General features: G+C 33.2%; 2 protein-coding genes and 1 long non-coding RNA gene across 15 annotated transcripts; 2 read left to right on the top strand and 1 right to left on the bottom strand.

The window, feature by feature from the left end:
- Positions 1–165: 165 nt before the first annotated feature.
- LOC113741031 (flavin-containing monooxygenase FMO GS-OX-like 8) lies at positions 166–693 on the bottom strand. The gene is made up of 2 exons (XM_072046643.1): positions 591–693; positions 166–461 (listed from the first exon to the last, which is right to left on the bottom strand). Exons 1-2 carry the CDS (start codon positions 691–693, stop codon positions 166–168), a joined length of 399 nt encoding a protein of 132 aa, XP_071902744.1.
- A 4964-nt stretch (positions 694–5657) lies between these two features.
- On the top strand, positions 5658–7697 carry LOC113741836 (uncharacterized). Of its 2 annotated transcripts, none has more exons than XM_027269479.2 (4): positions 5658–5961; positions 6116–6218; positions 6502–6786; positions 7500–7697. In XM_027269479.2, exons 2-4 carry the CDS (start codon positions 6163–6165, stop codon positions 7552–7554), a joined length of 396 nt encoding a protein of 131 aa, XP_027125280.1. In that variant the 5' UTR covers positions 5658–5961; positions 6116–6162; the 3' UTR covers positions 7555–7697. The 2 variants fall into 2 exon arrangements, with proteins under 2 accessions (XP_027125280.1, XP_027125279.1); XM_027269478.2 differs by having other exon boundaries at positions 5667–5961; positions 6094–6218.
- Positions 7698–10448: 2751 nt separating this feature from the next.
- LOC113741368 (uncharacterized) lies at positions 10449–21449 on the top strand. Of its 12 annotated transcripts, none has more exons than XR_011813754.1 (8): positions 10500–10623; positions 10736–10804; positions 13176–13242; positions 16557–16653; positions 19391–19463; positions 20105–20182; positions 20283–20342; positions 21111–21449. It is a non-coding gene; the product is annotated as an uncharacterized lncRNA (long non-coding RNA). The 12 variants fall into 12 exon arrangements; XR_011813752.1 differs by having other exon boundaries at positions 20582–21449; XR_011813749.1 differs by having other exon boundaries at positions 20459–21449.
- The last annotated feature ends 5401 nt before the right edge of the window (positions 21450–26850 follow it).

The raw sequence follows: 26850 nt of genomic DNA, 5'->3' as shown, positions 1-26850 counted from the left end.
TTATCACTATGCCATGATATTTTCACCAAGGCCACGATATTATTAATACTTTTCTCTTTTTTTTTTCACTTTTCCTGTTGGTTTTTTATTTGTTCAATTATGTGGTTTCTGCTTTGTTGGTTTTCCTTTTGGTCAAAACTCAGAAGTACCTTTGATGTTAGGCAATCAAGGCTGAGAATAACGGCCTGAGGCTACAATCACCGCATCAAAAACTTCTTCCACCACTAGCTTTTGATTATCATCACCAGCCTTCTTCTTCTCTATGCTTTTCACTATCCATTTCAAGCCATGCTCATTACATTCGGAATAATTTAACATTCCAACATAATCGACTCTAGTGTTGAACCTGATCATATCCCTTAGTCCAAACCATTCACAAAATTCTCTCAAGCACATGAGAAGTTCTTTATGGCCAGGAAATCTCCTACTATCTCCACCCTCCCTCACTCTGAATGGAAAATCTGTCAAACCCATGATTTCCCTAGGAGAAAAAATTCGTAAAGATGCATAAATGCTGCTATGGACTTTTAGGATAGCACATCTTCCTAAGGGATCCTCGTCTTCAACATTTGGATGGTAAAGTCATTGACCTCCAACATCATGATTTTGTTCATGAACCACCACAATATGTCCTTCTTTTCTTAGTTCCCCAGCAGCCACCAGGCCTGATGGACCTGCACCTATAACACACATTTTTAGAAGGATATTTCTCCGAACCATGATTTCTTCGATCGCTTCTTGGATCTTTTTGGTTCTTTGATTTAAGTGTTGAAGGGGACTTTATAGTTGATTGTAGTAGTGGACACAATGGGAAGACAAGCATGATGTAAAACATGAGGAGTTTGTTAACAAGTAGTGCGGTGTTGTTAGACCTAGACCGAACCGGTTGGTCCGACTATGAATCAGCATTCCGCGTTAGTCAAAAATTAATCAAAATCATCTAAAATCGGTCAAACTAGTGACCGGGTTCGACTGCTTGATCCAGTTTTTAAAATTTTTATTCTTGTTTTCTCAAAACATAATTTGAGTTACATAAATTATAAAACTTTCATTTATTAATAGGAATAAAAAAAGGTCACCCACTTAGTGTAAACACCAAAATCACTCGTTTTCCTAAATGTTCCCTAAATCAAGAAATTTTCATTTCTATCATCTTATGAATTTTTCATCAGTAATTCCAACTTGCATTATAAAGTCATATTCCCAACAAAAGATATCGAATTGGATATGATTTGTTTTAATTCAATTTTTTAAGTAGTTTTGGAGCATGGACATATTTCAAACAAGAATTCACATTTTCATCTATAATTTTTAGGTGTATATTTGATTGCAAACCTAATATTTTTGGAACAATTTTTTCATGGTTAGCCGAACATAACCAAGAATTTAATTCAATATGTTTGAAACTTATAAAAATAAAAACAATTATGACATCATGTTCATGTCAGTCGATTTTTTAGAACTATCCGACTCATCCGATCAGTTAACTCTTGACCCAATAATTTAGCCGAATAGCTATTTGGTCTGAATTTAACAACATTGCGAGTAGCGCTAGCCTCTTTGACACATTAGAACTCACGTGTTTACGACAAATTAGAGATCATGTGTTACAACTTACAAGTAGTTGTAGAATTCATGTGTTTACTATTGCTGAACAATGCAAATGAAGATTGCGATATCTTTTTTTATCACAAATTAGGACTGTGAGGTTTATTGGATAGAGAGTTGTACAAGTATTTTCTTTTCATTATTTTTAAATGAGATGTACCTTTCTGATCTTCCGAACTATGTTTCCATAAATCATTGTTTGGTGAATTTAAGGAGACAAAAGCAAAGAAGGATATCTCTAATTGGATGCTTAGGGCCACAAACGAGCTGTTTTGGTGAATTTTGATGGTACAACGTACATGGCTTGGAATCACTTCAAATCATGTCTCAACAATAATTGGGTAGTCGATCGTTTGATTTAAAAAAAAACCACATTAATGTTTTTTGCTCAATGATATTCAATTATTTGTACTTCAAATCATTTTCATTTTTCTCTTCCCGCTCAATCTTTCATAGCAGAATTTTTGCATTGCATACAAATTCTGTACAAAAAGAGAAACTTGTAATCCTATAATGCTATATCGAGATATTACATGCAATTTTTTAAGTGGGAGATTTCATTTGGAAGAGGACCATTACGACGTATCTAAGGTTGAAGCGGGGTCGCTTTTGCAGAAGAACAAAACTTTTAATACTTATTGATTAATTTGTCTCCTCGTTTTGTTAGGAGCAAACTTTACTAGCATCATATGAGAGACTTTATTAACATCGTATGAAGGTCCAAATTTTGAGGAAAATTAACATCATACACTATAAGCAACTTAAACGACATTGAATCAGCTTTCAGAATATTAGGGTAAGAGTGTTTTGCACATTTAAAAGGAGATATAAAGTTTCAAATCTTGTCAAAACCATATGTATATTTTGGTACAAAAACAAAGATCCACGTCCCTTCAATAAAAGAAAAAAAAAGGGTCAAACAAAAACTAGCTAGTTTCCGTTGAACGAATTGGTCAAATGAGTTTGACCGGGATACTTGTCTTAGGAGCCGGACACACGCTAGTAGGCTAGTTCTGGCTGAGCGGCCTAAGTGGTTCAAAATAAAATGATGATGACAGTAATAGCAACAAAATAAAATGACCAAAATTTTGTTAGCATTAGGAAAGATTGAGCTTGGTATTTCTTAAAATTTAATTTCTCAATTTTTTCTTGTTCATGTATATTTTTAGAAGGATGTTGTCATTTTTTGTTAGCCAAATTAGTCGAATATTAATTACTTAACCAACACTAGTAAAAGGGTCTCACATGTCTTCTTGTTAAACTTCAGGGGGCAAAATAGACATAAAATCATAATTCATGCCTCACGGGGTAAAGTAAAAGTTGCTATACTCAGATTTGGATGGGACCATTTAGAATCAAAATTATAAGTTGAGGGACAAAATAAACACTTTAAAAATTTGAGAGACCAAATAGGACCTTTAGTGAATGTTAAGGGACTGTTGAAGTCATTTACCCTTTTTCAAAATTTTTGCAGAGTTTCTTCAAGGTGTTATGTTTCATTTTCAAACTAAAAGAAACTATTTTGGATGAGCTTGTCTTTCTAGGAACAATATCTACATTTGAATATTTTGAAAAAAAAATTATACCTTTATGATTTTTGGCACAATCTTCAACACCATGAAATGTTTCAAGTAGCTTTAATGAGATAGAAGCAAAGAATAATCTCCCCAAAAGCACTGTCATCCTCATGTTGGGCAAAGTAATTGGACTCTTTGGGGCTACAAAGGAGCTGTTTGGGTTTGAGCAACCTTATATAATCCAGATAGCCCGTTAACTCTAATTGCTTTCTTTATTTGGGTTTAAGCAACCTTATAATCCACCAAAAATAAAAAAGCGTTAACATTATAACATACATAGATTAAATCTTTAAGAATTAATTAAAAGAAATGCAAAGAAAAAAAAATTTCTGCCACCTTCCATCTCTCTCCATAATAATTGCGTCCATCACTTTTTAAAGTTTAAGACAAAGAAAATAGTAACTTACCATTATATCTCTTTTTATCAAACAAATTATTGAAAGTAATTTTAAGGTGTGTTAAAGAAATTGTAACTAAGATTGCAAATATTAAAGAAAATTTACCTGATGCTCCCTTTGCATCCGCCAGTGATTCCGGCAATTTCTCTGTCCACAAACTATTGAAAGCAGACGGCCGAATGATCTATTTATTTTTTATTCATATCACTTGATCCTCTTAAACTATATCACTACTATCAATTTACCTTCTAATGTTATCTTTTAATCATTTCACCTATATAGGTAATTCAATTTAGCATGTTAACAAATTTGAGATAAAAATACCCTTTTATTTTGTAGCATTACTGCATTGTTATTATCACTTTATTTCTTTAAATTATAGTGATACAATTGCTTTACTCCCTATTATTATATTTTAGACGTTTTATCCCATTGTTAACCTAACCAGTATGTTCAAAATTTTTTTAATATATTCACCCTTTTTTATGTAATTAAAAATAAAAAAGTTAATATGGTTATTCTTCTTTTTTCATCACTCTAAGAGTTTCAAAAACATAACATAAATGGATTTCTCAAATTTCCTTTTTTCACACTTATTAATGCTAAGAAAGGAAAAACAAATAAGAGAGAAGAAGATAGAAAATTAGACTTTGTAAATAAACAAACTAAGGAAGAATTTAATATTATCGTATTACTTTAACATCGTCGGGATTAGGCCTAGAATTGGGTGGTAAACAGAAAATAAAGTAATTTTAAAATAATAAAAAATATGGAATTCTTTCTTATTTGCATTTAAAAAAATAATTGAACTCTCTGTCTCTCTCCCTTCTCTCTCTCTCATCCCCTTCCTATCTTTCCATTTTTTTCAATATTAATAAGATTACCAAGAAGAAAGAGATTAATGTTTTGACTTTTTTTTATTGATACTACAAAAAGGAAGAGTCACTCTAATTTTTTTCTATTATTACACAAAGATGAGGGTACTTTCTCCTAAAGTTGTTTAACTTGCTAAGTTGGTTTAATGGTGGGATAAATTTCTTAAAAAATAACTTTAGAGATAAATTAATAATAAGGCTATAGTTTATGGGAATAAAGTGATAATAATTTTAAGGGCTAAACATGTCTTTTCACTTGAATTAACAAACTCTATTAGATTTGACTGTTAGTTTTGGGGGCAAAGTGATAAAAAAGAAACACTAAGGGAGAAATTTATAGTGTTACCAAACATAAAAGGGTAAAGTGATAATAACCCCTGATTAAATCAACATTTCTTAAAAAGTTTTTAGCTTGTTTGGATTGCTTTTTTTTTTCGAGTTTTTATAAAAAAATTGTATTGTAACAATTTGATATATGTGAGATAAAAAGGTGATTGAATAATATATTCGCGAAAAACGTAAAATTTTTTAGGAAAAAATGGCAATCCAAACGATTATTTCACTATAAGTGGGCAACAAAAACTTACAAGTTCTTATAAAGTAATATTGGGTTAATTCTACTTTGCACCCTTTAACTATAACTAAATTTGCACTTTGGTCCTTAAATTTCAAAGTGAGACACTTTAGTTCTTAAAATATAAAACATGTCCTGCTTAAATAAAATTTGTTTTATACTCAAATGGAAAAGTTAGGGACTAAAGTGAGATAAATTTTACTAAAGTGAGACAAATATTACACTTTGGGAACTAAAGTTTTTCGTTTTGAAGTTTAAGGGCCAAAGGAAAAATCTAAATATAGTTAAAGGATGTAAAGTACATTTAACCCAACTGGTAAAAGAAAAATTGTGAAGCATTGAAAAAAATTGGCTTGAATTTCCAAAGCAGTAAACTCAATCGATATGAGGACTAGTTCTTCATATTTATCAAAACCATGAGCTTTTGTAGCTAATCGACTCACTATAAACTAGTGGATACAGTCAAGTGACATGAAGGATTGAGGGCCATAGGATAACGTGGCCATTACAAAGCACAATGATAGGTTATATACTGCAGTAATAACTATTCTTTTATATTCATCTCAATCAATAAATGGGACAGAACTCCAATCAACGAATAACAAGTACAGAGCAAAGTGAAGTTTCTACTTTCTTCAGGAGATTTCCATCTATCCTGATATCGTGTAACCATTAGCCTTCTGGCAAGTGTCTCCTTAATCTTCTGTATATTTATGCTGCTCCTAGCTATCTCCGGAATCTTCTTTTCCTTCCATTCTGTATTATAAAATGCGACACAAGCATGAATACCTTTCAAGTGGGATCAAAAGTAGATAACACCAAACCAGCATTACTTGTCTAGACGGTTTGGAATCACTTGAATATTGGTCTTTCACAAGTACAGAGCATCTTGTTTGTGTTCTATATTGGCGATGGCTCTGAGATCATCTGTAAGTAAATGTGCTTCAGTTTTTTGTGTAGTTTGTTCTCTTGCTATACTAGCAAATAAGGGAACTGATGATTTGATCCCTTTAGTCTTCTTGCCTATTTTTGTCTGATTAATTTTAGTTTTGATAATGCAGACTCATCTCAAATCTATGGTAGGTCTTTTAAGAGGAAACTCCAATTTTTCAACATCAACCACTCCGAAAATGAAGGCCTTCGTCCCAACAGCTGATTTAGCACTGCCCCCTGAAATCAAAGCAAGGTAACATCTGGCCACCTTTTTTTTTTTTTTTTTTTTTGCAATAAAGCAATTCAAAAGATAAATCAATTTAGTTAGTTATGCAAGTAAAGTAATAGAAATACATTTTATTAGATTTTTTTTTTAATGATGTTCTTGAGGTTTGAATTGGTTTCATAATTGAAGAGAAGAATCCTTGGAAAGGCTCTGCTTTAAATATTTGTGAACGTGCCAATATTTAATGGTCTTGATAGTTTCAAGAGAAAAACAAAATAATATATAGCAATATGTTGGCTTTACACACCAGGGCAAAGAAAGGAGATTTTGCACCAATGTTTATGGCTATTGGGATGATTGGACTGTCTACTAGTTTGGGGATGTACATAGCATTGAAAGAGCTTAGGAGCGGACCAAATGTGTACGTGAAGAAATCAAGAAGGGAAACAATTCCGGAGGTGGTGGAGCCTGAGCATGTACTAGAGGAATCCGAAAAATTCATGAAAAGATCTATCTTCCGAAAACTGGCTCATATCAATGATAAAGCTCGTGAACAAGTTATCCCTAATCCCATTCGTGGAGACATCTATTCGAGGTACTTTATATTTAGCTATAATGATTTTCTAAATTCGTAAAAAAGATTTTGGTGCTTTCTAAAATTCTAAGAAGAGGTGAATTTTGAAGGAGTAAAAATTTGGTGTTTTTCTTCTCATGATCATGATAACAATAATTGTGTTTGAATAGAGTATTATTTGGAATAATTATTGTATCATTTTTTTTTTGGAAAAATATAATAAAACGAGTTGAAAAATATATTTATTATATAAGCAAAATGTTATTTGCAAAAATATTGACCTATTCCTAAGCGAACGCTGCAAAACTAGCATTGTCAAGGAGATTCAAGACTTCTTGAACAATAAAAGCTTTTAACAAATTAAAAAATTTTTGAGAAAATATAACAACTTTTTATTTGAGTATTTCTTGTCCATGAGTTACTATCACGAATATAAACTAACATAAGAAGGTTTTTTTCAATTTGCAAGTGGAGTTTTCTTTTTGCCCCTATAGCTTTGGCCATATGTTCACTGGATTCCATTCACCAAGAAATTCAGGAAGTAAAGCAATCTTTTGCCTGGACTTTACAAACAAAACAGACCATTTCTGAAATCCTGTTCATGTATTTATTTGATGATCAATCAATATGAATTGAACAATCGAAGCACTTTTTTTTTTTGTTTTTTCGGGCTGCAGATTATGTAAAAGAGAAAAGTGGAAAATGACAAATTTTTGCTTTGTATTATATTGCAGGCCTCCACGGGCTGAAACACTGAAAGACATGGGAGTGGACCCGATCCCCCACTAGTCATGTTTTTTCTACAATTTGCTCCAAATTATCCTTGTCACATTTCTCACAATCAGAACAGAGAATTATTGTATCATTGTACATGTGCCCGATATTCATTGCATAAAGATATAAAAGAACTCTTCTAGTGCTTTTATCTACAATGTTTTCTCCTTATCCCACACCATAAATTATTACCTTCTTTTAGTACTTTTTGTCTACAAAGTTGTCTCTTTATCCAACATCATAAATTATTGCCTTCAAATTTTATGTGATTTGGACTAGTTAGAAATAAAGGGATGTTTATAGCCCCAAAAGAATTTTGAAATTCCTTTGAAGTACTAGATGATTATAGTGAAGAACTTTTATGATGTTAATTTTTTGCCCCCTTAAAAAAATTTTTTGGATAAAGCATATTTTTTTTTGAAGCAATGGATAAAAGCTTACGTACAAATTTTTTTTTTTGGGGGGATAAAGCTTACCTACAGACTTTTGGAGATGCACACAGGGGGGCACAAGCAGACGACAATAGTGGTTTAGGTCTAAATTGCGATAAGGAATTTCTTGTAGTGGACATTCACTCTTACACTTATGTATTATACGTAATTTACCATGTGAATGCATATATCAAATATTTATTGCTTTCCTCGCTTTTGGACAGTTTTCTAAATTAAATTTTATCAAAAATTAAAATGCTATCTCTGTATTTTAAAAGAGTACGGCTGACAAAAAATAATAGAAGTTTGTATATTCTAACCAAATGAGTAAATCGAATTGGATAGTTCGCGAGCCGAGCTCGACCCGGCTCGATAAGGGTTGGATTCGGCTCGTTTACTGAGAGAAACGAGCCAAGCTCGAGTTCAACTGGATACTCGTTTAATAGACGAGCCGAGCTATGCTCGACTCGTTTGAGCTCGACAGGTTCGAATGATAGGGGCATTAGCGTCATTTTATTGTGTATTTGATACTTTAATCAAATGTTTAATTGTTTGGCTGATGTTTAATTATTTGGACTCTTTTATGTAATTTTTCATTTTGTAATTTGATCTGATCTGATGCCGAGTTTGGACATTTTGTTCCTCCATTTAATAGTTTTCGGAGCAATTTTAACTTCTTTTTCTATTTCTTGGTCGTGTCTGCCTTGCGTTGTCATTTGTCCATCAATTGCATGGTATTATACGCTTCGGGAACTAGTGTGTGATTGGGTAATAATAGGATTATTTGTTTACATAATAATCTGTTACCTTCCTGAATTGTGTCCCAAACGAGCTCGAGCTCGAGTTTCGAGCTCGATAAGCTCGGCTCGATAGGAAACTCGAGTTCGAGTTTTCTACCGAGTACATCAAGTCGATCTCGAACAGATTGTGAAACTCGAATTACTAATCGAGCAAGTTCGAGTTAGCTTGATTAGATGTTCGAGTCGAGCTCGATTATCATGTGCTCGAGCTCGACTCGACTCGTTTAACAGCTCTACAAACGAGTGCCTCATGGGCATGAAGATGGCTTCATGTGTTAACTTTTTGAAAAGTGTAAAACTAATTTGGAAAAGTGTATAAATATAGGGGTATAAAAAAATATGAATGTGTACATTTATATGTTCAGTATAATTTAAGTACATTAACAATTGTCTCAAGAGCATCCGATTAGAAAAATTCATATAATATATAGGATCCTCAAAGAAGTGTCATAGACATTAAATATAAAAAACTTAAAACAACAGATCATCAAACAAGCCCATCCTTCCAACATAAGTAAACACAAAAAAAAAAAAAAACACACACACACACACACACACATACAAAATATCTTCGTAATTGGTTAATTGATCCCTTAATCTTATTTGTTAGGTATAGACATAAAATTTTACTTTTTGTATTTGAGCATTATGCCATAGTTGGATAACATTTTTTTTTTATCAATTACATCCTTTGCTTTGTACGAAATTTTTTTTTGTTAGATACTATTCTTAAATGCATAACTTTTGCCCACTAAGGTTCAAATCCTGGCTCCGCCACTGAATTATGGGACAACGCTAGAGGGCCAATACATTCGGATTGTTACAAAGCAAAGCAGCACTTCTAAACACAACAGATCTTCCATCTGACTATATCTTACTATTTGACTAGATCTCACTATATAGAAAAAGGGAAGAAAGGCATTTACTCTACTTACTTAATCTATCTTTATTTCTAAAGACAATTATATCGTTTGAACCACTCATGTCCAAAAACCATTTCAAATCCTATTGAATTAACTACCATTTCCTTAACAAAAAAAATTACTACTTTACACTTCCTTAACAAAAATTTATAACTTCGCTAAGATACAAAAATAGTTCAACTCTTTTAAACTACTGCTACTTTCAAACAAAAATTAATTCAAATCTTTTAACTATCTTTTTTATTAGTTGTACACATATGAAGTGTGCCTCTAGCACTAATACTAAATAGATCGTTTTTGTAGGTAACATGTTTTAGTTATTATTAAAATCTATAAAGTTAAATCTCTAAAATCATGTTGCTTCATTGTGCATATATTCAATACTAGTAGTGTGCATACTAAAATGATGTTACTGAAGGTAACATATTCTCTAGTAAAATAATTTTTTTTTTTAAGTTTAGAGAAGACACGCTACATACAATGAGTATAAAAATTCTTCATAATAGATAAAATGTTTTGCAAAGTTAAGCAAATTTGCATTTTTCTTTCACAAAATTCTAATAATTAAAATACTTTTCTTTAATTGTAAATGGAATAAGGGTATTTAAGTGTAATTATCAAAAGCGTTGGGGGAGGTTTTTAAAATTATCCCTAAAGGAAAAAGTAAAACCCTTTTATAAAATTATCAGAAGCGTTGAGGGAGGTTTTTAAAATTATCCCTAAAAGAAAAAGTAAAACCCTTTATAATTTGGCTGAGCTCCCTCTCAAGTCTCAAATTCTCATACATGTTCCAGAAAAGTCTCAATCTTTACAAGAAGACCCCTCCACTACCCCAAACATGTACTACTTCTCAAGTCAATAATCTTTCTAAAATTTGAAAGAAACTTTTTTGTTACTCCAAGGCTAAAGGGTTCCACTGCCAAATTCAAAGTTAAAATTTCTATCCGTAGGAGTATAGGACTAAAAGGCGTTAATTTTCATTATCTCCGTTATGAGGGCATTTCTCTTGTTTTATTGATCAATTTCTGTTTTTATTTTGCAGCCAACCATCAAGAAAAGGAAACCAATCATTCACCAGTGAACAATTTTCTCATTTGCCAGCCTTTACTAGGTAATTACAACTGAATTTCAGACTTCTTGAATTCTCTGGAAATATTGATTTTTATGTTGATTGTGGAAACTGATACATTTACTATAACTAGTCCTTTTTCTTTTTTGGTGGTGCTCTTGGGAGAGAGAGAGAGAGAGAGAAGGTTGGAGTGTGGTAGTATTCTTGATTCTGTTTCTCTAAACTATGATAAGGGAAGTTCAAGCACAAGTAAATGGTAGTATTGGTATTGTCTTCAAAAGGTTTACATAGATTATGAGGCCTAAACCTACTTCATTGGTATGACATTTAATATACTTACATTAAGTTATTGAATAAGTTGCTATGTGAAATTTCATAAAGTTACTTCATTGTAATGACATTTCATTTTTATGTAGTGGTAATACAATATATTATCAGCAATGTTACAATGTGTTCAACGAGCTTTGCCTGTTCTGTAGCTTGAACCTTCTGTGAATATTGTATACAACATCCTTCTGCTCTATGCATTCATTGGAAATTTGATGGTGTATGAGCTAGTGTTTTGATTCTAGTGTGTGTGAGTAAAAACAAGAGGGAAGTGATGGCATTTGAGATAGCATCCTTGAAAGAACAGACTAATAAGCAAATTGTACATTGTAAGCTTGAGCCTTTAACATTTGAGTCTGCCTTAAGATTTAGTACTGTCAAGTGAAGGGATTTAGAAGAAATAAATAACCTGCTTGTTCTCTGAACTATTGGTCTGCTAGAAAATGAAATTTAGAGTCAATTACTGTGCAGTCTTTTGTGGTATCTTCTTTGAGTCCTTAGTAGCAACTAATCACCGATTAAACATTACGTACTACCACAAAATAAGGGTTCATTGCACTTGTTAAATGGAAAGTGCACTGACAAACAACTTAACAAATTCAAATTTCATTTACTTCATAGATGTGTGACCGTGTCTGGATGTCCCTAACATTTCAAAAAATGCAAAGGTTCAAAAGATATAACCAAAATGGTTATCTGATTGGTGCTATGGATTTATGATAGTTTTTATGTATATTCGTGAGACTTATTGTCCCTGTTGTTTGTTGGGCTTTCAAAAAAGTGGTGAGATTAGCAAAATGCATATAAAAGTTACTGGGATGAATTTTTGGCACCACTTTTGGTATTCATACATTCTGGACACTGAAAAGAATCCAACTTAGATGTTAAGTTTCTCTAAAGGTCTACACACGACTAAGTTTCAGCATTGCCTACTGAAAGAATCCAACTAACTGGTGATGGCTTGTTGGAGGTGCCAATGTTAAATATTCTGTTCCATCTAGCATATCAAGCTTTTAGATCAGGTGGTTATGTCAAGATATCTAAAATTTGCCTTTTTTTCCTTATCAAGCAGTGGAGTAATAAAACATATTCGAACTCTAGAAGGCTGCTAAAGACTTAAAAGCATAGATAAAATTAAGGCCCTTCAAAACCATTTCTATGTTGTTGCAGTAAAATCCAGTTCCAGTTGAAGATAGGCATATCTATTTGCACTTTCTTATGTAAAATCTTGTCATCTGCCACATTGATTGTATTCATTATCATTTCCCTTATTCAGTTTACCTCTTTCCAGAGAGTGCTGAAGCTTGAGCCACTAGTGATGTTTTTGTTGAGTTTATTTTGGTCCCACTAGACACAATTAAAGGAAGACCTCAAGTTGGTTGATTTTGCAAAATCAGTACTTGCCACCACCTGTTGCTGTTAGCTCAATTTTGTAATACTTTTCTTTGAGTTTGTTGTTCACTAGCCGATACATGATTAAGGATAAGGCTGCAATCTGTCTATTTTGAAATTTCTTCCTTTCTTCAATGACTGAAAATTGCTTGTCTCTCATTAAAAATCCACATGCTGAAATTGCATGCCTGCATCTGGTTCTGCATGCTTGATACATGTACTTTGGCTAAGTAGGCTGCAATTTCTCTATTTTGAAATTGCTTCCAGATTTGAGGGGGGCTTGCTTGAAAATCCTAAAGGAGAAAAAAGGATAGATATGAACAAGAAAATCCAACATGCTTGGATGTTTCACTTGACTTGCTTGGAAAACCCATAACTTGCTGGTTCCCTCTCAAGTCTCAACTTTGACACATTTCACCAAAATGTCTCAATCTTTAAAAGAAAACATCTCCAATTCACCACACATATGCTGCTCTTTAGTCAGTTATTCCTGGACTCAGAACTCGCCATCACTGTCACTGGTAATCTTTTGATAACTTGAAACTTTGGAAACCTTTTTTAGGACTCTAGGATTAAAGAGCTCTTCAAAATTTAGATTTTTATCATCTGAGGATGGAAGGGAGTTAATTTTGTTTTCCTCTATGATCAGTATATTGCTCTGATGTTCTGATCCTTCTATGCATTTATTTTGCAGCCAGCCTTCAACAAAAGCGAACAATCACCAATCACTAAACATTTTCTCATTTGGCTGCCTTCACTAGGTAGTTGCTCTCAATATTCCTTTCTTCTTGGATTATGTAAAAAACTTAGAATTTAAGGTTGGTTGTGCCAAGTGATACATTTTCCTGTTTACTAGTGCTTTTGTTTTTTGGTTTGCCTGTTGCTTTGAAATTTTAATTATGAGGGGAAGTTTGAGTCCCAGTAAATGTTAGCATTTTTTATTATCTTCAAGAGGTTTAATTATGTTGTAAGCCTAAGTTTTAGTTAATTGTATGACATTACATCTGAATTTTGTAATTGAGAATTTCAAGATTCAAACATGCAAAACTTCATAATTTTTTATTTTTATTTTTTGGCTGTAGTATGGGGAGCTAGTCATATAGAGTGCAGATATCTGATTATGAAAGAAAATTATGTTTTCTAGCTCAAAATCAGGAATACAAATTAAACTTGAAGATGTATGTACTAGAAGCCCTGATCTGAATGAAACAACTGCAAGGAAAAAAGAATAGATTAATGAAATAAAATAAAAAATACAGCAGCTTATGATTGAGAAGGAACACAGCAAGGATATGAGATTGGGTAAATCTGATAGTTTTATGCTAGTGATGAGTTCATTTGAACAATCTGCAACTTATCAGAAATGAATAAGAAGATGATTTGGGCAAATGTGCAGATTTCTAGTTTGATTGTGTCTCAAATGTGCCTAACATGCCACAAACTGTGAGAAGATGAGTTTTTGTGACCTAGACTTCTTAAATTAAGCTGTTAGCTTGTCTTTTAAATCAAAGCATTTTGAACCTTGATTATAGTTGTCAAAGGAGGAAAACCAGAAATTTGTAAATAAATTGATATAACACGATTCAATGTTTCAAGTTAGTTTATAAAATTTTTATCATCAAAGAACTGTGCTGAGTTATAGAAGTGCCACAAATGTAGAGACGTGTTATACTTTTGTCTTAATAAAAATGCAGTTTGTATGAGTTGAGAGAAAGTTCTGTTCACAAAGAATTACCTTGAAATGAGCATAGGTTTTAATGAGCTCCACTTCTTTTACTATCTTCTGAAACTGCACTTGTATCTCCTGAGCTAGATAGGCCATTGTGGCATAAAAAGTACATGGAGGTTGTGCTGTATAGATTAAGGGGTCTTTAAACAATCAATCAAAGGAATTTGGAATACAACAAATGAGTACTTGTTTGAGGAAGACTAGCGTACAACTTTGATGGTCTTTAGACAATGAATGAATGGAATTAGGAATACTAAACAAGAATCTGAAATGTTGGCCGAGTACTTGATTGAGGAAGACTTGGTGTATAACTATAATTTCCTTTGTTGCTCCACCACATCTATTGCCTCCAAGGATTGTGCTAGTTATTGACAGCTAGCTACATCTAAAATCCCACTTATTCCGGTTAAACACAGAAATCCATTTATACTTCAAGCAGTACTCATGAATGTTCACTTATTGTAAAGAGAGAATCCCTTGGGACAAAAGACATGCACATCATATATGCATCCTTCGTTAAATGCAAAAGGAATTGCTTTTTTTTTTCTTTCCTTTCTCATCATTTGGTTTTATTGTACTGCAATAAATTAGTATTTAACTCAATCAGTCCATATGCAGTTGAAGTGGTAGAAGCCTTTTCATTCGTGTAAGGGGCACTGCATCTCCTCTACACTCTCTACTGTTGATTAACTAGGTGGGGTGATGGAAAGGGCTAAGACTTGGCCTCCTATTTTTGGGAAAATGACTGTTTTTTGTTTCTCCAAGTTCTGTATCTTTCTCGTGGAATGGAATATGTGGAAAATAGTTTAAGATTTAGCTGCAGAAAGTAAATGTATCTTGAATGAAAATGTTGTCATTGCAAGTAGAGTGAAGTATTAATCTCGCAATTGCCACGGGAGAACAACAGTTCTTGTACTGTTGTCAGTAAGCTAAGGTTCCAAGTCATGGTTTAACATTTGGCAGTTTGTGGCGAGGAAAGGTAACATTGAAGGGCCTTCACGCAGGATTAGCTCGAAATCTTTCTTGTGTCTTATTGTGAGCTTTATATAACCGCAACAGCTGGATGATGCCCATTTTTCATGCAGTTTTGAACAACATCATGTACTGCATCTCCTGGATTCTATTTCTGCATGATATATGTTTTTTTGGCTCAATATGCTGCAATTTGCCTATTTTGAAATTCCTTCCAGATTTCAGATTCCTCAGGGACTGAGCATGGCTTGCTCGATTTATTCATACTTTTTCATGCAGCCTTTCTGTTGGATTTTCTGGATGCATTTCCCTAATCATATGATAAAATGCTTCATACCTCGTAAATTTTAGATGGATTAACTAAATGTTAATTAATGCATGATTTTCTTATCCCATTCCATTCTCTGTGAGATAACTGATGGCCATCTTTTATTACTCGTCATGAGATAAGTATCATGACCACATTTTAGTTCTATATGGAGAGGTCTAAAGAAGCCCCATCTTTGGCAGCCAGGAGGAGCATGTTGATGTTTTCAGTGCCAGGTCTTCAAATTGGACTTGATGAGAAGTCTTTTTTTTTTTTTTTTACTATATATCTTCATGATTATATCTGATAATACATGCAATTATAACTGCTCGTCATAGGCTTGAAGAAAAGATACTAAGTCATGAAATAAATCAAATTGGTAGCGTCATTGAGTGGATGCCATCAAGAATCTGCTCCTCCTGGGAATTAGATGGTCATAGCCTTAGTTCTAACGCAAGTCTGACTGCACATGTGAAGTTTTTATCTGTATTTTGTCCCAAGCTTCCAATAAGCGTGTTTTTTAAATTTGTTGCTTCATTGGGGATTGTGTCTGTTAAATGGAGATGCATGTGGAGAGAATTATACATTTTCCAACATCATATTCTTGGAACACCAGAATGTGATTTTTGCATGTTGAGAAACTAAAGATTATAGGACTAAGTGTTCAACCCAGCGTTTGCTTGCAAGGATGTAGTAGGAAGCTAGGTGGATATAAATAATTATCATCATTAGGAGATTCGGGGTCATAGCAGTCCCAAGAAGGTTTTCTGTGGTGACTATTTCTGTTCCTAAATAATATTTGTTGCTTCCTCATCCGAAATCTTACAACTTAAGGTTCTTCAAATGATCATTTGGTTCTTTGTCATCCCATTTTGGTAGCGCTTTAGAACTTTATTTGTGATGTTCCCTGCCTAGATCAGAATCCTTTTTTCAATTCTTTTTTGCTTGAGAGTAGAAATATTATAGCTTTTTGGAGCTACTATCTTAATCACTTCAACAGCTTTGTTTGTTATTTGAGAGTACTGGCAACATATGCAAGCATTTAACAACATTCTTGTGTTTTGCAGGGCATGACAATATTTGTTGGTTTAAGTGAAGTTGTGAACTTACAAAACAAAAGGCAGTGAAGACCTTGCCTGCAAATCTTAGTGCCTTAACCATTTGGTGAGTTTTTGAGCTAAACATACATTATTCTTTACAAGTATTTAAATTAAGTATCCATGTTTAACTGTATGGAAAAGAGATACTTGTGGTAACTTTTTTTTTGGGAGCCCGATTGTTGATGGAGGGGGGTGTTGGTGGTGTTTGGGGCAAGAGGGGCTTTGAGGGGATGTTGGTAGTAGTCTTGATTCTGTTTCTCTAATCTATGAGAAGCGGGTTCATGCCCAAGTAAATGGAAGTATTACTACTATATTCAAGATCTTTCATGAGGCCTAAATCTTCATTATGTGGAATTTCTTATATCTAAGTTATCTAAGAGTTTAAGATCCAATCATGCAATGATGTATCTTTATTACTGCTGTACTCTGGGAAGCAGTCATGTATCGCAGATTACTGATTGTGTAGAGGAAATATTATTCTGTAGTTTGAAATCAGTAATTTTAAACTTGAAGATGTATGTATTAAAAGATTAAAAGCCCTGGCTTTAATGAAAAAAGTGCAGAGGAAAAAGAACAGATAAATTAGACAAAACAAAAAAATACACCAGCACATTAATGATAAGAACATTGCAAATGAAAGTGATCAGGTATATCTGGTAGTTATATGTTAGTGATTAGTTCACTTAAATCATCTGCAATCAGAAGAAATAGGAGAAGAACTCCACAAAAATGCAGTTGCATCTCAAATATGCCTAATATGCCTCAAACAGTGAAAAGATCATTTTAGATGTAGGCATTATGACGTAAGCTCTTGGCTATATCATTTGATTCATAGCATTTTGAATCTCATGTACAACCAATTTTGCATGTTATTTTGTGCTATTTTTGTGTTGGCCTTATATTACACAATGGAAGTGCCACAAATATAAAGACATGTCATAGTTTTTTCTAAATAAAAGTGCAATTCATATCAATTTGTACAAAGTTCCGTTCACAAAGAATTACTCAGATACAAGGATCAGTTAGTTCCACCTCTTTAACTGTATTTTGAAAATTCAATCTTATAATCTAAGCTACAAAGCCTTTGTGGCTTCAAAGGAAAAGGAGGTTTCTGCATAAATTAAGGTGTCTTAAGGCAATCAAAGAAATTTTATTTGCTGAGGACTTGTTCGAGGATTACTTACTGTAGAACTATATTTTCCTTTCTTGCACCGGACACCTACTAGTAACTCCGATGATCTTGCTAATTATTGGTAACTAGCTGCATCTGAAACCCCACTAATTCCTATTACGTGCAAATCCATTTCTAGTTTATGCAAGAACTACTCATGAATTCTATCTTCACCTAATACAAAACGGAAGCCCTTGGGATGATACACACACACACACACACAATTTATCATTTTTTATGCTATTTTTTTGTTATTTTTCTTGTGGAATGAGAGACATGGAAAATGTTTTGTCATTTAATTTGGAAATTTACTCTTATCTTCAAAAATATTATCCTCCTAGCATGTAAAGTGTTAGATTGCAGTTGCCAAGGTGGAAGACAATGCCGTTCAACTGTCAGTAGAGAATGCAAGCAAATTTAATTGCCTAGAGTAAGCACTGTAAAGATCAATTGGCTAGGTTATTACAAACTTTACGAGCACTGGGGAACATTCAACCATTGTCAGTAATAAAAACCCCTTAAAAAGCTGTACAAGCTTCTTACAGAGCATATGGGTTTCTAGATTTATTAGATGATTTTACCTTTACCTTTATGGAATCTCAATGCTGTGGTATTCTGATGAGCTATGCATGTTTCGTAGCTTGGATCTCCTGCATGCATTGTGTACTACATATGAAAGAATAAATGCCTCAAGTAGCAAAACTGTATCCATTAGCTGTTCATATTCACTACGCAATTTGATGGTTTGCGAGCCAGTATTACTCGTAATTCAATCAAACTTATATTTGACTGCAACTGCAATAACAGACAGAAGTAATGGCATTTGAGATACCATGCTTGAATGAACAAACAATTAATCAAATTGCATGTTGTGAGCTTGCGTGCTCAAATGGATTTGAATAAAGCCTCGAGATTTTGATAATAACTTCCAAGTGAAGGAATAGGGTTGAAATAGATAACCTGCTTATTCTTTGAATCAGCAAATTGCCTGAAAAGGAAATTTTGAGTTATTCTGGTAAGTTTTGTGTTTGAAAATAATTGAAAGTTCTGATAGGAGCCTGTTGAGATGTGGTAAGGATCTTTTACGAAAAAAGTTGGAGTGTTGCTAAAGCTTTTGTCTTCCTGCAACATCAAGTTCTTGTGTGTATTGGTCATTGCTGTTTAGTTTTCTGTGTAACTATAAATTGAGAATTTCAAAATTAAAAGTTGGGGAAGCTAATGTGGTGAAAAACATTAACTCCTAGAAATAACCAAAGAGAAAGTAGAAGAAAAACAGACTTTGACTTATAATACAATCTAATTCTCTACTTTTCTTTTTTCGTTTTTTCCCCTTCATTTCTTATTTACTTCTCAAACTCCAGTTTTCATATATTATTTAGCTGGTGTAATTGTTAATAGTAAAAGTTAGTGAAAATGAAAAATGTTGGGAATTATTTGATAATTTTTTTAATAACATATTTGACTTGACTGAATTAATTGCCCTTTCTAATTTAGTTGGATGTATTGTAAATTCTGTTTATAGCCCCATTTACTTATTACCTCCAGCAAGCTTTCTTTGCAATAGCTCCCACTTTCCTTTGCTGCATTTTTTATGTATTAACAACTGATTGAACTTTACATGATACCGCAGCACGATAAAAGGTTCATTGCACTCATTACGTGGGAAGTGAACTGACAAGCAACTTGGCAAATCCAAATTTCTGGTTTGTACACTAATAGCTGCTTCAGTTCTGTGGTCTGAATTCATTTTCTTTTAGAATCTATGATTTTGGAATTAATGACACAAGAAAATGACAGAGATTTGGAGTTAATAATATACTTCATAAAGAGTGTTTCTTTTAGGGTCTGGATTTACTTCTTTTGGGGTTATGCCCCTAGCAATTCAAAATGTAGAGAAATTCAAAAACGATAGGCAAAATGGGTATCTGCTTATGACAGGGGTTTTGTGTTTATTGTTATATGTTATATATATTTTATTTACGGGCCCTATTACTTGGTTGGGTTTCCACTAAGGTGGTGACTGACCATGGTGATGAAGTAGAAAAATAGATATTCGGGTATACTCTTGCCACCACTTATATGTATTCACTCATTCTAAGCCATTGAAAAGGATCCAACTTACATGTCATAGTTTCCCTAAAAGTCTACATTTGACTATGTATTCACTATTCAGTATGTAGTGCTAATGAATAGAATCCAATAACCAATGAAGGCTTGTCAGGTGCAAATATTTTTTTTGCCATTTAGTATATCAAGCATTTAGCTGTTTATTTGAAAAAAGTCAGTACTTGGGTTCTTTTCTTATCAAGCATCGAACTTACATGACACATTTAAACTTTTGAAGGCTGCAAAGACTTGAGAAGCACAAACAGATCTCATTGGTATGTCGTAGCAGTAAAATAAAGTTCCAGTTAAAGGACAGGCATGTGCATTTTGCACTTTTGGATGCAAAATTTTGTCAGCTATCACATTCAATGTATTCATAACCATTTTGCTTATTTACTTTTGCTTATTTACTACAGCTGGCATTTTTGTCGTGTCTTTTATCCCCACTAGACACATAAAAACAAGACATCAACCAGGTTTGTTGTGCAAAACCAATGTTTGTGACTACCCAATTTTAATTGTCATTTGCAATAAGTATTCATGAGCTCTGGAGTGGATATGCATTAACAGATGTATGTTTAAGGATTAACAGATAAAATTTTCACAAGAAGTCCATGGGATTAGATGGGATGAACACCTTTTTTTCTTTGAGAATTATATACAGTACAAGCTAAGGGAGATTCAGAGTAGCTTTTCATGGTTTCATATGTAGCAGTTCCTGGTGAGGAAGACTTAATTTGAGGGGTCTTTACTATGGATTGGCTGGAATTCTTGTTGGTGTCTCAGTTAATTCCCATTAATGGAACTGGTGGGTAATGTTGTTTTTTCATGATGTCTCAACAATATGCATGCCCTGCATCTGGTTTCTACATGCTTGATGCATGTGGTTTGCTAAGTAAGCTGCAATTTGTCTATGTTAAAACTCCTTCCAGATTTTTCTTTGAGGACTGAAAATGACTTGTGCATTTCTTTGAGGACTGAAAATTCCTTTCAGCTTTTCTGTTGGATTGCTCTGATGCATTTCCCTAGTTAATTAGTTAAACAAAGCATACCTTGTGGTCTATTAACTAAATGGTAGTTTGAAGCATAATTTTCTTACTGTATCTATTTTATGTGAGAAAATGAATGGGGCATCTTCTGTGGCTTTTCGTGTGCTAAGTATCATGATCATAATCTACTTCTTGTTCAAGAAGAAGAAAGAAGCCAATTTTCAACAGGAGGTAAATGGGATGTTTTAATGCCAGGTCTTCAAGATGGACTTGAAACAAAGACGTCTACTTTATCTTGAATCAATGAAATTGGTGTCTTCACTGACTGGATCCCTTAAGAATCTTTTCCTCCTGGGAAAATGATGGTTATAGCTTAGTTCTCGCCAAAGCCTGTGGGCATGTTGGAAGTTTATTTCTTGGTATTTTGATCAAGAGCTTCCACGTAATTACATTTCAAATTTCAGTTGCTTCATTGGTGCATTTTGACAGTATTTTTAGATTTTATTCAAATTCTTTGTATTCTCGAAACAACAGGATGCAATTTTTACATGTTGGGAAACTAATAAAGAGTATAGGGCTGTACTTTCTTGTGAACTCTGCAATTGTCTAAGTAGCATTAGGAGAATCAGTCTCTTTGAATAATGTGAAGCTCTTCTGATGTCTGTTAAACACCAATCGTGCAAATAGGCACAAGTTACCCACTCCCATCTTGTGCTCTAATCTCCATGAGAATCACTTTTTGAAAGAAATCCAGTAGATTTCATCTCTTGGTAGTTTCTAATATCTGAAGGTTATATATTAGGAAATATGGTTCTATAGCAGTCCTTAAATGGATTACTGTGCTGGCTATTTTGATCTTACGTGATATAATCTGTTGTAAGCTGAACCCAGATCCCAGAATCTTTGAAATTTATTGGGGTCCTCCTAATAATAATATGGATCTTCTTGATCAACTTATGGTAGCATTTCAAAGCTTCTTCCTGTGATGTTCTTCTTGTTAACCCTTTCTTTCTTGAAACTGTATTTCTGCTATCAGCTCTTTTTTTTAGGTATTATCTCTAATGGGAATGACTTGAATATTTATTGTTGTTTGAGATAACCAGAAAAGTGTTGAAGCATTTAAATACAATTTTACCTTTTGAATTTCACAAAACAAAAATTAGTGAAAAACTTCTTCCCTTCGTGCCTTACCATTTGCTAGGTTTCGAGCTTAGCACAGAGTTTTTTTTAGGACAAAATACACTTTATTCCACTGTGATTTAGCAATTTTTCACAAAACACATCTATAGTTCCAAATACTATATATTTTCCGCTCATAATTTGAATTAAAGTGTTAAAGTGACGAAAATGATCATTTGTAACGAAATTCATAAAAATGACAAAATTACCCTTGTTTAAAAACTAAAATGGGTGAAGTGATTGAAATATATAAACATAATATGCATGATACTCTAACCCTGTGTGATTTTATATTTTACCATAAAACCTTTTATGGTTTAGTGCTTTACTATATAATTTCCTTATGATTTAGTACATAATTTTTGACTTTATATAGAGATACTTTTGACATTTTAGTTGACTTCATTATGGAATGCAAATTCTGTTGTTTTGATAATTTAATTCAAACTATGAGGGGATTATGTATAGCTTTTAAAATATAAGGGAGTTATATGAAAAAGCACTAAATTGAAGGGGGATAAAGTGTAATTTGCCTTATTCTTTACATCGATTAATATCAATGAAGTCCATTTCTAAATGTATGTTAATTGGTTATTCAACTTGTTCTCATTGAGAAGGCTTCGCCCTTATAGAGAGTCAAAATGTATGGCTTAAATGATTGCAGCAATCGAGGTGGGATTTCTAAAAGGTTTGAAGGTTCAAAAATTTTTTTTTTGTTCTTTCCAAGGCTGAGATAGAAGAAAATGCTGTTTTTTCTAACGGATTCATGGCTTCAAAATTCAGTAATACGGAGCATTTAAATTAAGCCTAGTGCTTTGAAGAAGCAAAACTATGGCATCGAAAACTATGCCTTTATCTGCCCATAGAATGGGCGGCTAAAGGCATGGACTGTGCGCGAGGAATTCATTCCATGGTTCTTTTAAGGGATAATTTCAGAAACCTCCCCTGAGGTTTCTGACACTTTTACTGGCACCCCTTGAGGTTCTCAAAATTTCACTGACCTCCCTTGATAGAAAGTTGAACCCATTTGCTGACATCATGAAGGCCAAAATTACAAATATATCCTATGAAGTTGGGAATTTATTACTGAAGATGGAGTGTATTACTACCGTTTAGTTGGAGAAAAAGGCATCTAAAGTGATTAATCAAGCTTAACAACAATAACACAAACTTGATGGTTAGTACATGAATTAAAGCTGGATTAGGGAGTAAGGCGCCATTTTTGTGCCTGCTGTGAATATATAAATGTTTTTAAGTAAAATTCAAAAAATGTTACAGTAACTTCTTATAAAAAAAAAACTAGTAGGTTATCTATTTAACATAAACTAAATATTTTTTAAAAAAGAAATATCCCATAAAGTACCAACTCTTTATGGCTTTTCTCTATTATATGAACCAAGTACTAGGTTTTATGGGCATTTTATTCTGAATCATTTAATTTATGTTAAGTTCATAAATATTTGCAAATAAAATTCAAAAGCCGTTACACAAGTATTTTTACAAAAGGAAAAGTAGTATGTTTTGTATTTAATATAAATGAAGTATTTGAAAGTAAAAAAAAATTTCCATAACATACAAGTTCTTTACGAGTTTCTTCCATTGTATGGATAAAGTACTAGCTATTTATGAGCAATTTAATTTGCATCATTTAATTTATATTAAATACATAAATGTTTATAAGTGAAATTCAAAAATTGTTACACTAATATTATTACGAAAGGGAAACTACTAGGTTTTGTATTTAACATAAATTAAATACGTGAAAGTAAAAAAATAAATTACCCACTTTTTACTAACTCTTTACGAGTTTCTTCTATTATATGAATAAAGTACTAGCTATTTATAGGCATTTTACTCTGAATCATTTAATTTATATTAAATATACAAATGGTTGTAAGTAAAATTCAAAAAGCATTACACTCATATTTTTACGAAAGGGAAACTGGTAGGTTCTGTATTTAACATAAATTAATTATGTGAAAGTAATACTCGCAGGTAATTTAATTAGTTTAATTAGTTACTTAAGTTATGTTAAATAGATAACATACTAGTTGACTTAAGATTTATGAAAAATGGCATTTTCCCTGGCACATCTAGTGCTTACAATTTTTTGTATTGTACTTACGCCCCCTCAACTTTAGTAATCATTCTAATAATTTATTATTCTTTCAATCTTCTACTAATACAAGGAGCAAAGGGGCAGCCATGGAATAAAAATTCCTTCTCACACACGAAAATAATATTGTAATCAGATTTGGACTGTATTGTTACCAAAAACTCAAAAGCAAGGGAGGTCAGTGAAATTTTGAGAACCTCAGGGGATGCCAGTGAAAGTGTCAGAAACCTCGGGGAGGTTTCTGAAATTATCCCTTCTTTTAACTACACATGCAAATATAGGACTTATCGCTGGTGGGGGCAATTTAAGTGTTTACTTTTTGGCATTTAGTAGATTTTGATGTGTTTTTTTTTTCTTCATTTTCTTCTTCTCTCTTGTATCCTTCTGATTCCAGTAGCATTTGGAAGACATCTCAAATTAGAATCAATGCCACTTGAAAAAGGGCAAAAAAAGGTCATTTCATTGATTAAAAAACGTGGCAAAACTTCAATAGTACAGAACAGGAATAAAAAAAAATTAAGAAAGAACCAACCAAAAGATTCTATAACTAAATAAAGAATCTTTGGTGCAGATTCAATTGGGACTCGGATCTTATTTCTTTGGACTTCTATCCACTCTATAGTTCAGCATATGAGGCGACATTGCATATCCATAATAACTTACTTCACAACTACACTGTAAGATGCATTCAGTTTTTGGAATAACCACTCATTTTTAGCTTTCGAAATACGATAAATGGTCATAGATAGAGCTAATTTGTATACTATAAGGGTAAAACTTAATTCCAGTGCAATCTCTAGAACCTCCTTAACTAATTTAACAATTATTAAATTGAGTGTATCCACCTCTCAAAATTCTAGATTGTAAGTAGCTCAATAGCTCTGTCTTTTTTTCGTCTTCTTCCTTCACAAAATGTTTCCGCAACCAATGCCAACTCCAAACTTTCCCTGTAGTCGCATTTGGATTGCTTTTTTAGAAATTTTTGTAGAAAATATAGTGTAATAATTTGATATATGTGAAATAAAAAAAAGTAATTAAAAAAAAAATTCATGAAAAGCGTAAAAATATTTCTTTAGAAAACTACAATTCAAACAAGGAGGTCAAGGATAGCATAACCACTGCAAAGAAACCCATCAACGAGAATGTCCAAAATTAGATTTTGTAGCGCAAGTTGACTGACACTTGATTTGTAATAGATGCCATGAGTAAGCTGATACTTATAAGCCAAAAACCCATATCCCCCATCAACTCCCTCTTGACCTTTTCTAAACTGAAGTCTAGAAATTCGGCTTTTATAAACCTAATCCCAGAAGAAACCTCAAAAGCCGGCAACTCTTGAGGTCCTTCCAGGGACTTATAAACCAAACCCAAACCCCCCCCCCCCATCAACTCCCTCAATTGAGCCAATTGAGCTATTAAACCATGCCATGTGGATTGGTAAGTACAGGGAAGGTAACATAGTTTATAGCAAACATGGTCCCTCCAATAGCAGATTAGGTCTTTTCCAGGTTCTTATGCTTACTCACATATTAGTGAAAGAGTATAAATAACATATTTTGCAACAAATGAAAAAGTTAGACATAATGTACTTAGGAATTAAGAGTATGTGAAACAGTTATTGATAAAAGAAGAAAATTATAAAGCCAACCTGTGCTAGTAGTGTAATTAAAGAAGAAAAGAGGGCCAAGGTCCTTCGCCTAGACCTTTTTAGTATAAAATGAGACACTAGTAGTGTAATTAAAGGACCAAGGTCCCCAGCCCAAGTGATGTGATGAGACTAATCCATGAGTTAAGAGGAAACCGATGTCAAAATCAAGGCTCCAAAGTAAAATGGACCTGCTTCTATCAGTGGTGATAATGCTTTTGGTGCTCCCTTGATTACTAATGTTGGAAGGTTTTGTTTACTCAATAATTCTCGAAATGCATTTTTCTTATCACTTTTTTGAGTCATAAAATTCCATCTCGATAATGGTCTTTCTTGTGTCCTAATACCTTCTAAACACATCTAGAACAGCTTCCAATTGGTTTTGCTCGATTAAGTACGAAAGACTCTCATCTATGCACATCGCTATGGCTAACAAGACAAGAGTATGAAAACAAGAAATCCATATGAGAGAACTGTATGTAAATAGCATAAGTATATTTCTGTTGTATGCATTGCCTTCCTCCCCCAATATCGATAGCTAAGTAGGTGTGCTAGCTATGCTAATATGGATGCACAAAATGGGAGCAAGAAGAAGGAAGAATAGAATATCATGCCTCCAAAGGAAAAATGGAAATTGGTGTGAAACCAAAAAGGACATGGAAGAGGAAGTATGCAATTTCTATCAAGACATCCTTAAATCCTCGTAGCCCGACAACTTTGATGAGATACTGAATGAAGTCTCCTGCACAGTTTCCACTCAAATGAATGAGAACATGGTTAAACCTGTGGAGGAAAAGGAAATTAAAGCTGCACTTTTTTCAAATGCATCCAAATAAGGCCCCTGGCCTTGATGGTATGTCTCCTTTTTTCTTCCAAAAATATTGGCATATCATCAATTTGGATGTTGTGAATGCTATTAAGAGCTTCTTTCATAGTGGTCATATGCTTAAAGCTGTTAATGAAACTTTGGTTACCCTGATTCCTAAAGTGGCTGCACCCACAAATTTGTCCCATTAGAGACCCATTACCCTTTGTAATGTCCTGTCTAAGATCAT

This window comes from Coffea arabica, chromosome 4e, assembly GCF_036785885.1.
Source record: "Coffea arabica cultivar ET-39 chromosome 4e, Coffea Arabica ET-39 HiFi, whole genome shotgun sequence".
Classification (NCBI taxonomy): domain Eukaryota; kingdom Viridiplantae; phylum Streptophyta; class Magnoliopsida; order Gentianales; family Rubiaceae; genus Coffea; species Coffea arabica.
This window is presented reverse-complemented; position numbering and strand designations above follow the sequence as displayed.